The 14,723-nt window shown below is 42.7% G+C and overlaps 1 protein-coding gene across 2 annotated transcripts in view; it reads right to left on the reverse strand.

Annotated features, from left to right (window-relative positions):
- SEC24B (SEC24 homolog B, COPII coat complex component) overlaps positions 11,659-14,723 on the reverse strand; it is a 42,981-nt gene continuing 39,916 nt past the window's right edge. For both annotated transcript variants that reach the window (XM_021395405.1, XM_021395404.1), the window contains 2 exons: positions 14,193-14,296; positions 11,659-13,530 (listed from right to left, as the gene is read on the reverse strand). In XM_021395405.1, coding sequence (XP_021251080.1) covers positions 13,416-13,530; positions 14,193-14,296 — 219 coding nt within the window. In that variant the 3' untranslated portion in view covers positions 11,659-13,415. The remainder of the gene's footprint in view (positions 13,531-14,192; positions 14,297-14,723) is intronic.

Below are 14,723 nucleotides of genomic sequence, written 5' to 3' on the forward strand. Positions count from 1 at the left end.
GCCTGCACGGCTAGAGCCACCTATCTAGGAAATGCAGGGGAATAACCTTGCTTCCTGCTTTGGCAAACACACTTAATACCAGGCAGCAGTAAGATATAAATAAATAAATAACACAAGCATTCTGAAGCATTTGTACAGACTTCTGTTACCAGAGCCAGAGCTCACGTTACACATTAGAAAGTGAAGTGACACTGCGTCCTCCTGCTGCTTGTAGATGTGGCCTTCCCCGTGAAGGTCACTCTAGGAAACAAGCCCTGCAGCTTGCGGAGGCGGCAGCTAGCTCTCCTCCTGCAACACCAAGCCCCTGCCCCATCCACACACGAAGCCCCATAGGTTACAAGCACCAAGAGGAAAACAACGCTATGACGCCTGGAACTCCCACCACCTGCAGAGCAGAGAAGGAGTTGATAGCTGTCGAGGGGCATCAGATTCTGAAGATAAAGCACTACGCAAGGGCTGAAAGGCCCTTGTCTTCAGGGTCTGGCTCCGAGGAACCGAGAAGGGGAACGAGGGAAGAGCTGCTGCTCTGTTGCACGTTGTGCCGAGGCACCTGCCGCCGGCTGCCTACGGAGGGCCGGCGGCTGCGGCTGAGAGCAGCCCTTCTCCGCCTTAACCAGCAGAAGCGGCTCTCACTCCTTCAGAGAGAAGCTCCGTCCTCAGCAGGCAGAGAAACCTGCGCTGCCCGGCTTCAAAGCGAGAAGCCAAGGAAAGGCTGGCAAAGAGCCCCGGCATCTCCCCACCTTCGGAAACCACAGAGCATAGAAAGCAGGGTGCCACGTTACCATCCCAGCCCACACGGGCGCTCTGGTTCTGCCCAGCAGGGACTCGCTCCCGGGCACGCCGTCGATTAGCTAGCTGAAGACGCACACCTGGAGCAGCCCCAGCACCACCACGTTCAGCTGGCAAAAAGCAAAGTATCGGCAGTGATCTATGCCGCTCCAGCGCCGCAGGGCGGAGCCCGGCATCGGGACGCGGCCCTGGAGCCCGGGCTGCCTGCGGCCCCTCCCAGCCCGGCCCTGCGCGCCTCCAGGGACGGAGAACTCCAGGGACAGACAGCGGTTCTGTTTAACATTTTAGTATCTGCATTGTCTGCGTAGCGCAATTAAAGCGATCTTTAAAACGGACTTATTACAAATGTTTGTTGAATCTCTCTCTCTCTTTTTTTTTTTTTTTTTTTTTTTCCCCGGGAACGTTTTTCTTGCTGCTTCCTTGCACATACACCCAAACACACTATAAAAACCTCATTCATAACATCAAAGGAAGGGCAACAGGGCAACTCGGTGCTTCACTGCATCAGGATGTTCCTTACGTACCTCTAGATGCCAAAAATACTTGGTGTTCGCTTGGGTGCTTGCTACCAGGTGAAAATAAGATGCTTCTAATTACTGGAGCTGCAGCTGATAACCGAGTTGTATTTCTTCTGAAAACTCACTGCTGGTGCTAGTTTCTGCAGTGACCAGCAGAAAGGATAGAAGCGGCTTCTAGCAGCCTTGTTGCTACAAAGCGTTTTGGGAGAAAGCTATCATGAGATGAGTTAGCATCAGGAGCTGCCATTAAAGCAGTAGATGTAGAAAATAGAACTATTACTAATAGTTTTGTTTTGTTGTTATTGTTTTTTATTCCATTAATCATTTTTGGGGTCTTTTCTGGAAGCAACTGCAGTTCATCACGAGTTGCATTGGAAGACACAATGGAGCATATCAAGATAAGAGCCATGTGCCAACTGAAGGGCTGCTATTGTTCTGGGATTGGCCACCTACTCTATACTCTATATTGGCCCACCTGTCTAGCAAACAGGTTGGAGGGCCAGAGGCACACTGCATCTGACCGCTGCCAAAGTTCCTCCTCTAGGAACTTTGTGCTGCTTCTTGTAGCCTGTCAGCTGTAAGTTCATTTTGTTGTAATATAACTCCGTGTCGGGGTGCCCTTTGAGTCCTTCTCATAGGTAAAGCCTCCTGCTGGTGCCTGCGGACCACACTTGTGCCACTCACTGGACATGGTGTGCTTTCCTGACGTCCCCAGTGTATGGTGACTTGTCACTGTGATGGCTTTTATTTACAGGAAATAAAGAACTCTCCCTTTCAGATGGGAGGAAATCTGTGACTAATTAAAATCCCCTTTCGGGAGGAATTAGCCAAGTTGTACTTCTGAGAGCTCCATCTTGCTTGGAGGCTTTTCCTCCTCTCCTCCCCTCCAGCAGCAGGAAGGATCAGGGGGCAGCATTCACCATGCTGAGGATTTTGGGGTGTGCTGAGCCAGTACTGGGGCTAGCGCTGCCCCGAGAGATGCCCAGGTAGTTCTCAATCCTCGTTCTGTCAGTACGAAGTTATGCTGTAAAACTAAAAGTCACAGGGTTTTTATTTTCTTCTGCTTAACTTCAAAGTTGTGACATTTTGATGTTGTTCTGCAACTGTCAAGCCATAATGTGCTGAGAAACAAGTTCTGAGCTGATGACATGTGAGCATGTGATACTCGTTTTGTCAGAGACAAATATGCCAATGGTCGTAACTTGTTCCATACTCGGATGTAAGGGACCCTGTCAATTCATGCTTGTCTCAGCATTGACGTTTTGGGTTTTTTCCCCCCACAATATTGTAGTACTTGTCTACTACAAGTACTTCTTACTGTGTGCTTCTCTTGAGATGCAAATATTTCAACACCAGAAACCTGGAAAGTAGTAAGAAAGAGCATGTTACCAGCTCCCTATGTTTCATCAATTTAGCACAGCAAAACGTGGGGAATGAAAGTATAAGCAATGACAGACTTGGTGTAGATTTTTGGCTGTCCTTATGCTGTGGAGAACTGGTAGGCAGTGCCTTTTGTTTTAGCTTCTTTAAATTTAAAGTGTAATCCTCTTCTGCAGGCATCAAGTCTTTGGCTTGGATCCTTGAATACTGAACACCGTGAGAAACTATAGCATATCTTAGGTTGGCCCAGCTCCTTGGGGTTTCAGGCTTCAAGGTGGCAAGGATTTCAGCATGTCCCTGTCCATCTCTCGGGTGAGTGCGTTCTCCCCTCTGCTTGCATGTGGGTATCCATCATGCTGCAGTCAGCAAAGCCTTGAATTGCCGGTGCTGGGCTCAACTTGTGAGGAGGGCTGGGAAAATAGATCTTCTTTATTGTCTGAAAGCTCCAAGGAAATTGTATGTCTTCATTCGAAATTGTTTATCTATCTGTGTTCTTATCTGTGCAACAATACAGGCAGAAAGCACCACTGAATTCCCCTCCCTGCTCACCCTCAGAACATTGTAATGTGAGGATGGAGGCTGGCAGGAAAGGGGCAATTTTCTGCCTGTGCAGTTCACATGGGAGGCAGTGGGGGGAGAATCACAGATGTTGCCACTGTTTATTCAGGAGCTCTTAACAGTTAGAGGATCTTTTGGTGTTCTTGCTAATCCCACTATTTGCAATAAGCTGCACTTAAGAGACAGGAGTTATAAACAGTGATTCATTGGTATGTGCCTGGGTGAAAATGCCACCTTCTCAAGAGGTTTTTATGCAGTAAGTGCTCTTAACTGATATTGGAAGGGTCTGAGGAACTAAGTCAAAACAAACGTGGTCTTTGTACCCAGGTGCTATCTACCAGTTCCCTACTTTTGAAGTTCCTTTTTTTTTTTTTTTTTTTCAGTGAAGAGTTTTCTTTCTGTGTGGGCTGAGTTTCAAAGCCTTCCTCAGACATCTGAAACACTTAATTTACAACACATGGGGACTAAATTTGTACTACTGAATTTATGTGAGTACTAGAAATCTCTGGGTGAACGTTTGTTGCTCTGGACTCCAGCACCTTTAAACCGTGCCTTGCACTGAGGAAGCGTGCATGTATAAACAAAACCTCCAGCAGCCTGCCTCCCCCTCCTCTGTGTATACAAATAGCCCAAACCTACCAAGACAAGACGGCTGAGGTACTCATCCACTTTTTTCCTCAGTCTTCTCTGATAACTGCTCACCACACAGTGCTCAAACATTTGGCTTGGTAGGAAGGGTCGGGAAAAGCAACGCCCCTCCTACTGTAAGCCAGGATCAGGTTTGTGACCACATGAGGAACCTGAACATCCACAAGCCTATGGGTCCTAATGAGATGCATCCCAGAGTCCTAAGGGAATGAGCTGACATCGTTGCCAAGCCACTCTCAATGATATTTGAAAAGTCGTAGCAATCAGGTAAAGTCCCTGGTGAGTGGAGAAAAGATAACATCACACCCATTTTTAAAAAGGGTAAAAAGGATGAGCCTGGGAACTACCAACCTGTCGGTCTCATCTCTGTGCCAGGGAAGATCATGGAACAAGTCTTCCTGGAAGCTATGCTAAGACATATGGAAGACTGGGAGGTGATATGCTGATGACGCTAAGCTGTGGGGTACAGTCAACACACAAGAGGGACAGGATGCCATCCAGGGGGACCTAGACAGGCTCGAGCAGTGGGCCCAGGTGAACCCCATGAGGTTCAACAAATCCAAATACAAGATCTTGCACCTGGGTCGAGGCAACCCTAACTACCAACACAAGCTGGAGGAAGAAAGGTTTGAGCAAAGCTCTGCTGACAAAGACCTGAGGGTACTGGTGGATGGGAAGCTGGACGTGAGCCAGCAATGTGCTCTCACAGCCCAGAATGCCAACCGTATCCTAGGCTGCATCAAAAGAAGTGTGGCCAGCAGGTTGAGGGAGGTGATGCTGCCCCTCTGCTCTGCGCTGGTGAGGCCTCGCCTGGAGTACTGCGTCCAGGTGTGGAGTCCTCAGTGCAGGAGAGACATGGACCTGTTGGAGTGTGTCCAGAGAAAAGCCACAAAAATGATCCATGGAATGGAACACCTCTCCTACGAGGACAAGCTGAGAGAGCTGGGGCTGTTCAGCCTGGAGAAGAGAAGGCTTTAAGGTGACCTGAGAGCAGCCTGTCAGTATCTAAAGTGGAGCTACAGGAAAGAAGAGGACAGACTCTTTAGCAAGGTCTGCGGTGATAAAACAAGGGAAAATGGTTTCAAGCTCAAAGAGGGTAGATTTAGGTTAGGTATAAGGAAAAAATCTTTTACAGTGAAGGTGGTGAGGCACTGGAGCAGGTTGCCCAGTGATGTGGTGGATGCCCCACCCCTAGAGACTTTCAAGGCAAGGTTGGATCAGGCCCTGGGCAGCCTGATCTAGCTGTGGTGTCCCCTGTTCATTGCAGGGGAGTTGGACTAGATGGTCTTCAGAGGTCCCTTCCAACTCTAAGGATTTTGTGATTCTATGAAGATCACAGGTTCAACTTCCCAGATACCACTTATCCTATCCCTGGTACAATAAGCTTTCTATTCAGACATTGCATTTTTATGACAGGTGTGTTTCTTCCTCCAGGCTTCTATTTTCGTAATTTTTTCATTTTACTTTTTGCAAACTCCTCTTTCAGCTTCTTTCCTTCACTCTAGGGCAAGGCACAGACAGGGTCTGCAGAAAAGGAAACTGAGCTACTCTGTGGGTACACAGCGAGTTTGCCATCTTCTCAGACATTTTTAGACACTCTAATACATTTTCTTGTATTGTGATTAATTTACAAGTTGTTTATTTGCTGTTTACATGCACAGCCCGGGCTAGCCCAGACCTCTGCCCTGCTCCCGAAGAATCACTTTAGCACGCAGCTTCTGGCCTGCCCACCCACCCACTAGCCCACCAATGCAACATGACCAACTCCTCCTCTGCCCCGTAACTACAGACCTCAGAGAAACCCCTACAGCAAGGACACCCTTGCTCAAGGCCGGGTTTGTGCCAGCTGTGCCTTTTGCAGCAGGGAGCTTGCCCCCACCACTGTGTTTTGTGTCTGGAGAGGCCAAGTGTGGAGCACCAGGACCACAGAGGGCCCTAGGAGGGCAGGTGCTCAGGGGCTATTTAAACCCATATGTAAAGGTGAGGGAAATGTTTTTTTAAAAAAATAAAAATAAAAGTCTGTCTTCCACAGATTGCACTATGGGATATGGTGTTGCTCTGCTGAGAGGCTGGTTCAAGAAACAAGTAAAAAATATCAAGTAAGAGGTAGTTTGCAAGAGAACATACAGAAAATGAGACAGGTCCTAGGAAGAAAAAAAAAAAAAACAGAAAACTTGAACAAAGCCACAACAACGTTGTTCCGTGAACATCATGGCATAAGGACATCAGCCCAGCAGGTAACTGCATCCTCCATGGAGAACACTTGCTTTTGCACAGCAGAGCGCTCTACCCAAACTGATTTCCTCATGATATATTACATTTGATTTGCCAAGAAGAAGAGCAGTGTAATTTCTCCTCCCTTCAGGCAAATAAAGGAGACATTTAAAGATGCTTTTGCGACATTTGAATCAACCTCATGGTCTCTTTCTCTACAGTTAAGCATCAAGGGAGAGAGAGCAGGAAGAGGAAACTATTACCTGCATTGCTGAGCAGTGAAACATTTCATACAAGAAGAAAAAGTATCTCCTCTTCATCTGACTAGAACGTGAAGGCTCAAGTAATTTTGATCTAAAATGACCAGAAAGCAAATGACAACCTTATGACTTCAAATTTGCTTATCTGAAACTGAAAAAAAAGTTACAATATTGCCTGTGTATAATGTACTCAATTTTTCTGTACATTTGAAGATGCACTTTCTGCTTATTGTAATAAGCGCAGGTTCTAAAAGTGCAAGTTTCCTGTTTTCGCAGTGAACGTTTCTTTTCTCATCCAAGGGAGCACTACACTACACGTTCTAGACAGGTAGAAGTAGTTGTAGTACTGACTGTAGTAATGCCTGCAGTGGAAGGCTCTTGTGGGCAGAGCTAGAGGCTTAGGTTTCAGGTAGGGTTTGGCAGGCTAGACAGCCTTGCAAGAGGAGGCTTAAGAGGTATGCAAGAAGCTAGCTGCACTTCCTTCATGTTTCAGCCTCTTGAGTCAGAGGTTTCTAAAAGTTCTTAATAGTATATGTCTTGAAAGACAGGTTAGGCAGACATTAAATTACCAATGCAAAGCCTGAATTTTTGCAGTTTTACTGTGTTCCAAAAACATAGTAAAGAACTTCCACCTGAGGCTGTGCGAGGAAAAACAGGAAAGGTGCATCTAATATACAACTCTTTTTCTAGAGATAAGTGACCAGCTAGAGATATGCTTTCCGTTTTGTTGACTAGCTTACTATTTTTAGGTAATAGCTACTATGTGATTTGCTTGTCTGGTTGCAGAGTAGTCTCAGTCTTAAATTTAAAAATATTCTAAGTAGTAAGTGCTGCTACACAAAGTAAATTTCTAATCTTTGTTGAAGTAATCTGTTTGATTTTTTCTTTACTTTAAAAGCTGATGTTTTTCTTTTAACGTGATTTGAACAAACAAACCAGCAGTGGAACCAAATCAAGTATCTAAGAAAAGAGAGAAACTTGTTAATAGTGATCTTCACATTTTTTTTTCCACGGGGGAGCAGCAATTCCTACAGGGATGATAATATGCTGCTCCCTGCTGGCTGTCCTTGAAATTTAAAACCATAAAAGTCTGTAAGACTTGTCTGAGGTTAAGTTGTAATCTTGAATATAAAAAAGACTGAAGCAGACTTTTAATTGGGTAATGGGCACATCAGCTTTACAGCTGAAGTACGTAACAAAATGCCCAACTTGAAAAATATAAAACTAAAGACAACAGAAACAAATAAGTAATATTTAGAAGGATTACTCCTGAAGATTGGAAAGTGAAGTGCTTTATTCTGCTGCATCCTTTTACTTGTTTTCTTTTGAACTAAGGGTTTGAATACCTTCCTGCTGCAGTATTTCTGTCTAGTGTATTAACAATAGCTTGTCAACCTGTTACTGGTTCCCCTTGGAAGTAGATCCTCAAGTAATGCTTCATTTCAATGGTTGGACTAGATGATCTTAGAGGTCTTTTCCAACCTTAATGATTCTATGATTCTTCTTTATACGTTCCCTCCCCAGCAGCAGGAGGTTGTGCAGCATCGCACTGGCACAAAGCTGTTTACCCACGCACTGCCTGCTGACGCTTGACACGGCCACGCATGAGACCACTCACCCCCAGCCAACCAGGAGTGGATGAAGAATTGGGTCACGGACCAAAAAGAAGAGATACAATCTTCAGCAGGCAAGTGGCCAAGCGAAGTTCATTTTTCATTTCTATTCTCTTCTTCAGCTATTGCGTTATAGCAGATAAAGCCACTCTAATATAAAGGATTTATTTTTCAAGAGACAAACGCGACCTTCAGAGTCTAAACCCACATTTCCCCAACCCTTGGGGAACATGGACATCCTCATAGCTCAGAGAACAAGGGGCTTAATTGTTCACTGGGTTCTTTACCTTAGCTTAGGACACTTAGCTTGGGAGAGAGCCTGTCTCTCCCTTTCATCTTTCTGGAAAGGAGAAAGGAGTCATCAGCCCAGAGCCAGAGCTAAACACTCTTAACAGAGGCATCTCATAATCAACACTATTACAACAAGGCTGTGAAACACCTCCAGGCTCAGAAGAGCTTACTGCCTTCTCGCTTGGCTGTAGTAGCCCTGCTGCCAACCAGCAACCAATGAGAAATTCCATCTGTTGCATATAGTTAGTCACTTATTTCCAAACTTTTTGGAAGCACAGCCTTTTACTTTGCTATCATGTGAGAATGCTCTTCACAACGTATGCTAAAATACTGAACAGCTAGAGCATGCATAGAAGTACAAAGGATGATGAATTTCCAGGATACACACACATATCTCCTGTATGTACCTCCTATATATCTGTCTTCCATATTTCTCCCCAAAAGCACATTCATCAGAGTAAACGTAGCCATCTCCTGGCTGCCAGACATGGAAAGAGAAAGAGCAGAAAGCATCCAGCAGCCGTCCCCAGCGCAGTTCTGTTACTCTGGCACAGACGTAGTATCCCAAGGCAATGAAACGAACTTGCTGAGATAGGCACACTTCCTGCAGTAGGTGACTAGGATCTTCTAAACGACCTGCTGAAGGCGTTAATAAGTTAATATATTAAGAATGAACAGCACTTCCATAGACAGTTCAGGGGGGTGTGTGGTGTTGGTGACATCCTGCAGCAAAAGCACAAGGTTTCTGAATTAGAAAACAAGGTTTGGATCATTAAGCAAACTTTTGTTGTAGAAAGTGAAGGAAAAGAGGGGGAAAGCTCCCTGTGACCACAAGTTATTCCCAGCTCTCAGCTTCAATTATACCTCAGTTTCCAAAGGACCTCCGTAGGCGGTAGATGCACAGCAGGGACAAAGCACGTTTAAGTGCAATACTCAACAGCACAAGACACTCAATGATAACCCACTTCTGTTGCTGCCTGTGATGTCCTGTTGCTGCCTGTGATGTCCTGGGGTTGCTACTTTGGTGGAGTATCTTGGAAGGGAACAAAAGGAAAAACATGGCAGGGAAAAAAAAAGGTAGAACATTTTAAATGTTCTATTTGGATGCATCTAGATTGATACTCCCCAAACTGCCTAAAACCAAAGGACAAATTGGAAATGAGTAACACTAAAAGTGTTATGGCAACGTGGAAGAAAACAAGAGCAACTAGAAGTCATTCACAGGAAGGACAAGACGAAGTCAGGGCCAGCCTGAAGCAGAGGGTAGCCAACAGCTAGTCATCTGAGAGCATTAAAAGAAACATTTTTGACAGATACAGATGACACCGGGAACGACAAAACCAAAACTACCTGCAGAAAGCAGGGCAGTGAACCAAACCCAGTGGTTCCCCAACTGGCTGCAGTTTGCAACTAGGAAGAATCCTTTCCTCAGCAACAAGCATACACCACTTGTTTACTTCTCGTGTTAGGAAATCTGCAACACTTTTCACAGGCACATTTGCAAACTCATCTTGCGCAGCCTACACACAACCTTTATTGTGTAGATAAACAATTTAAGAGAATCCCACACATTAAAGCAGGATACATTCTAAATTAATGATGTTAAACAGAACTAATGCTTTGTAAAAAAAACATTTTTCCCATTTCAATTCCCTCCTTACTCTCTCAATGCAAGCCTCACCCCTTGCAGGAAACAGTCACCACACCAGCAAAACTGTTCCTGTGCTATGTGGAGCTGCTAAAAGGGGCTGTGCAACTGCAAGGGAACCTGGTTTTAAAAAGCTACAAGCAACTGCATAACTCAGGTTTTGTTTCCAAAAGCAGCTGAAATCCCCGGGGCTTCAGGCAGCCTGGTACAGATATCCAAAGCATGAACTAAATGGGAAATCTCATATATATGAATGGCCATAAAACACAAATCCATTTTCATTTCTCTGCAGTGCCCAATCTGCTATATGGCTTGATTGTGTTAAAAAAATATAATAAAAAGTCAGCCCTTGCAGCATTTTCTGGCTCAGACTGTTTATGAACAGCCAAGAAAAAATGGCAATTTTCAGCTTGATTCTGTGCTAAGACAACTGTTCTCCACTACAATACGGGAACTATTTCTTGCCAAGGGCAGTGGAAGCAGGGCCCTTCTCTGAGCATGGAGTTAACATGTGCAAACCAAGAGGAGGTGAAATAGCTGGCAGCCCCAAGGTTCCAGCACATACCGAATAGCTACAGCATTGCAAATCTGCAACTCTACCAAAGCAAATCACATCCTTCTGGGAACAAAATTCTGCATAGCAATCGTAAGGCCTGCCCAAAAACACAACACGCTTCACTTCTCCTGAAAAACCATGCGTCTGTGTAAACGCTGAACACTTCTCTGAAAGAAAAAGTTATGTTATACAAACCACTTAACTAAAAAGCCGACTTGATAAAATTAAGCGTGGTTTCTATAAACATTATCCTGAAAGCGTAGTGGCTAATCAGAGCCATCAAAGGAGAGAATTTTGTCCAACTGCTGAGCCAAAAAGCTGACAGCTGAGGATCCTGCTTTTGATGATAGCAATTGCTGCTTTTACAGAAAAATTACAGCAAAAATGAGGCACTCCAGAGTGGCTGATTTACCCCTGGTGTAGCTTATTTATTGGTCAAAAACACAGCATACAAATACACTCTGTGCTTACAACACCTGCTCACCAACACAGCAACACCTGAGCATCTCCATGGTATATGATCTCCATCACAGCTCACAGCATGGAAGGAAGCTGGAGAATGTGGCACCAGAGTGCACCAAGGGTGAGTGTGACCAGTGCTGAGCTTTGCCCTCCTGAACTGCCCTTGAGCGCTCTGACCTTTCCTTCCAGAGCTGCAGCAAAATTCTCCCCATCCCCATGCCAATGACAGAGGAGCCATCAACACATACCAGCAAACAGAACCACCCAAAACCTTAAAATAGAGTGGGAAAAACCATCAAATAGTCATATCAGTGTTTGAACTGGTGAGATGGACACAATCTGACGCTTTGCTCGACCTCAAAATCTAAAGAGCTGAACAGCTGCAGTAATGTGTTTTACTACTTGAAATTATATCTACAGGCCATTAGCTTTTATGATAACAAACGTTAATTGCCTCGGAATTACATGGGTCCAGTAGCCTTTACATTACTCTCTTATAGCTGGAACTTTACCTTGTGATTCTGCAGAAGTGATTACATATACAAATCAGAAGCAGATATCATGGGGCATTTCAATTGGAAGATGCTCTTCTCATTTTTGCAATTACAAATAATATTTGAGATGCTCTGCTCTGCAGCAAATAGCCTGAAAATGACTGCAAAGTCATCTACCAACAAGCATATCAGTACTGAAATCCTTGTGGTCTGATTTAGAAACAACATTCAGCATTGCCACAGACATTTATTACATGATAATTTACTAAATGGAAATTTTCTCTCACGTAATCTTTGGGCAACTTAAACACATTTAAAGACAACACACAAATTATATTTTCCCCAAACAATGAATTGGTGATAACATGCAGAATAATACTTGAACAATTTTAGTAGCGTAGCTTTTAAAGCATTTGCAAACTACAGCTAGTACATTTTTTCTCTTGACTATTCAAGTTCTGTTTTCAGGGGATATGGTGGTTATGCAACATGTTAATATTTTAAGGACTGCTTTAAAATAAAATGTAATCATACCAATTACCATTTACCTTTCGGTACTTATTTCATTTTAGTCACATCTCATTAAACAAAAAAGTTCCAAATACTACGCACGAATGACTATGCTTTGTGAATTATTTCTACTGTACCTCAAAACAAACCAAAACAAAACCATCCTAACTTTAAAACCAAAATTAAAAATCTGGGCTAGGTCTACCTGAAACCCCACCATTAAGTTAACAAAACATCAGCAAGGACAAGGTTTCAGAAAGATGAAACAGTTATGTCATTTTGCAATTTAAAGGTAATTTAATACCTTTACTTTCATTGTTGCATGTTCATTTATCCCCCCCTCCTCCCTTCTTTTTTCCTCTTCATATCACAGCAGAAATCATTGCATCAGGTCAGACTGGGTGACTACCTACACTTCCTCTAAATGGCAGACAAAACAAACTACAGAAGCCTGGACCACGACTGCAGCAGTTTACAAGAAGTAAAATAAGGTTAACAGATATGCCTTCTTTAGGTTATTACACAGGGAGAGTTTCAGGAACTTTAACCATTGTATTGATAGCTCATTTCAGATTATGCAATGTTTTTTCCTCCCTTCCAGAGGTCTGTGAAATAAAGTGGTAAACATGTTCTCTTCAATATGTTGTTAAGTTCAGTTGCGAAAACATGATACTTGCATAAACATAAAAAAACACATGATAAAGCAAAATATTTTTAATTAGTAAGCCAATCTTAAATAAATTCACCTAAAAATTAAACAGAACAAGAAGTTGTGTTCTTTCTACAGGGATTTTTTTTAAAGCACGTTTTAATAGTCAAGTTGAGACGGAAACAATTCATCATTGAACACTCAACAATTCCGTACACTAAGCTGTCTTTTTTTAGTTACATTTTTACATTTTCTTTACAAATGTAATACTTATGTACATTATATATTTCATTTCTACAATTCTTTTACTTTAGTGAAATTCTACAACTTTCACAGGGAATTTGCTGAAGTCTTTAGTAAATACGAATCATTCCTTTTAAAAAGAAATTCATATAAACAACCAACATACAGCACTGCCCTTTGACATCTGTGTTAAGAATTTGAATTTGAAGGGCTACCATAACAAACGTAAGAAAAAAGGCTTTACCTAATTGTACATTTCATTAAGAAATATCCCACATAGCTACATAAATTCACCAGCTTGCAATAAACAGAGCACCATACTGCTGCACTACTGGAGACGTGTATAAACCAATTTAAAGATTACTAGTGAAACAGCTTCATTGCTCCTAGCACTTTTAGAGTGAAGTATAGCTGCAAAATTCCTCTGGAAATGTATACTTCTCCTTCAGCTGGAAAGTTTCCAGAACAGTTCCGGTTACTATATATCACGAAGAACAAACACCCACTTCTGTAGTTTCCCATATGCTTCTCTCAGCCAATGCTACCTGGAGTTGTGTTCTTTTTTTCTCTTTTATTTCTTGTTCACTTACAAATCTGCTGTTGAATATGCAGTAAGAATTCATAATAAGAGAAAGCTGCTTCTGTCCGATCTTCAATTAAGTGCTGAAAAAAATCTGTTTTGGCAGGATTTTCATCTCTGAAAGATGAGAAGAAGGCATTTTAATCCTAACACTGAGCAAATGAAATCACGTGTAAATTTATGTAGGGACTTAAGTTCTACAGAATTTGTAACTCTTTTTTGAATTTTAGACTCAGCCTAAAGATACTACAGTACGAATAACCCAAAGTTAAAAAAACAACTCAATTCTGCAATATACTGTCAAACACCAGCATCTTAGGGGGGTGGACTCAATCATCTCTTGAGGTCCCTTCCAACCCTTACAATTCTGTCATCTTTTTAGCAGACAACATGGGAGAAAAGCAGGTGGTATTTCAAGAATCTCATAGGACAGTAAGACTGGAAGCATAAAAATGATTTAGTTTTTCAAAGTTAGAAATTATGTTGATGGCAACTAATTCTGAAAATGTTAAACTAAATTTTGATGAAGATTAAATCTAGAGAAATTTATGTCTGTGGCTACACAATATCAACTTTTTTTCTTCCATTTTTCCTTATTTGACAATAGAACTTACAGATCTCCATTGTGAAGGGGTTTTAGATAACAACATTATATCATCTGGAGAGAGGATAGCATTCAATTTCTTCTGGCCCAGATACTGCAACTTCTTGTCAGCGTCAACTAGAAGTTGTAAATATGACTGGCCAATAATTACTCAGTATCTAAATAAAATACTTACTTTATTACTTGAAGAACTGGACTTAAAGGTCTGTTGTCTCTAAGCCAGGATATGAAGGACCGTGTCCTTTCTGAAGAAGGTGCATCTATCTCAGGAAGCTGCGTCTGGTTGAAGAAATTGAAATGTTATCTTCTATTATCAAAATTAGTTTAATAAACAGATCCCGATATTCACAACATGACCCAACGACAAAATAGCCACCATTTCTATTACAAAATTACTGTGTATTACATATGCATATTTTCTCTTCAGCTTAAAGTACAAAAATTCTCTACTACCTGTTCCGCAGGAAGTAATACGCCTTTAACCTAAGTTGCCTTCTAAGTGCCAAAGATTTTAGGAAGTGAGCTCATTTAAGAAGTAATCTTTTGAAAATGCTGCTCCCACAATTCTCCTGCCTCCTTGCCCTATCAACCAAGTTCCTCTACGCTGCCTTTTGCACTGCTGACAGGTAGAATTAAACACGAAGAATCACACAGAATCACAGAATGTCAGGGATTGGAAGGGACTTCGAAAGATCATCTAGTCCAA

This window comes from Numida meleagris, chromosome 4, assembly GCF_002078875.1.
Source record: "Numida meleagris isolate 19003 breed g44 Domestic line chromosome 4, NumMel1.0, whole genome shotgun sequence".
Lineage (NCBI taxonomy): Eukaryota > Metazoa > Chordata > Aves > Galliformes > Numididae > Numida > Numida meleagris.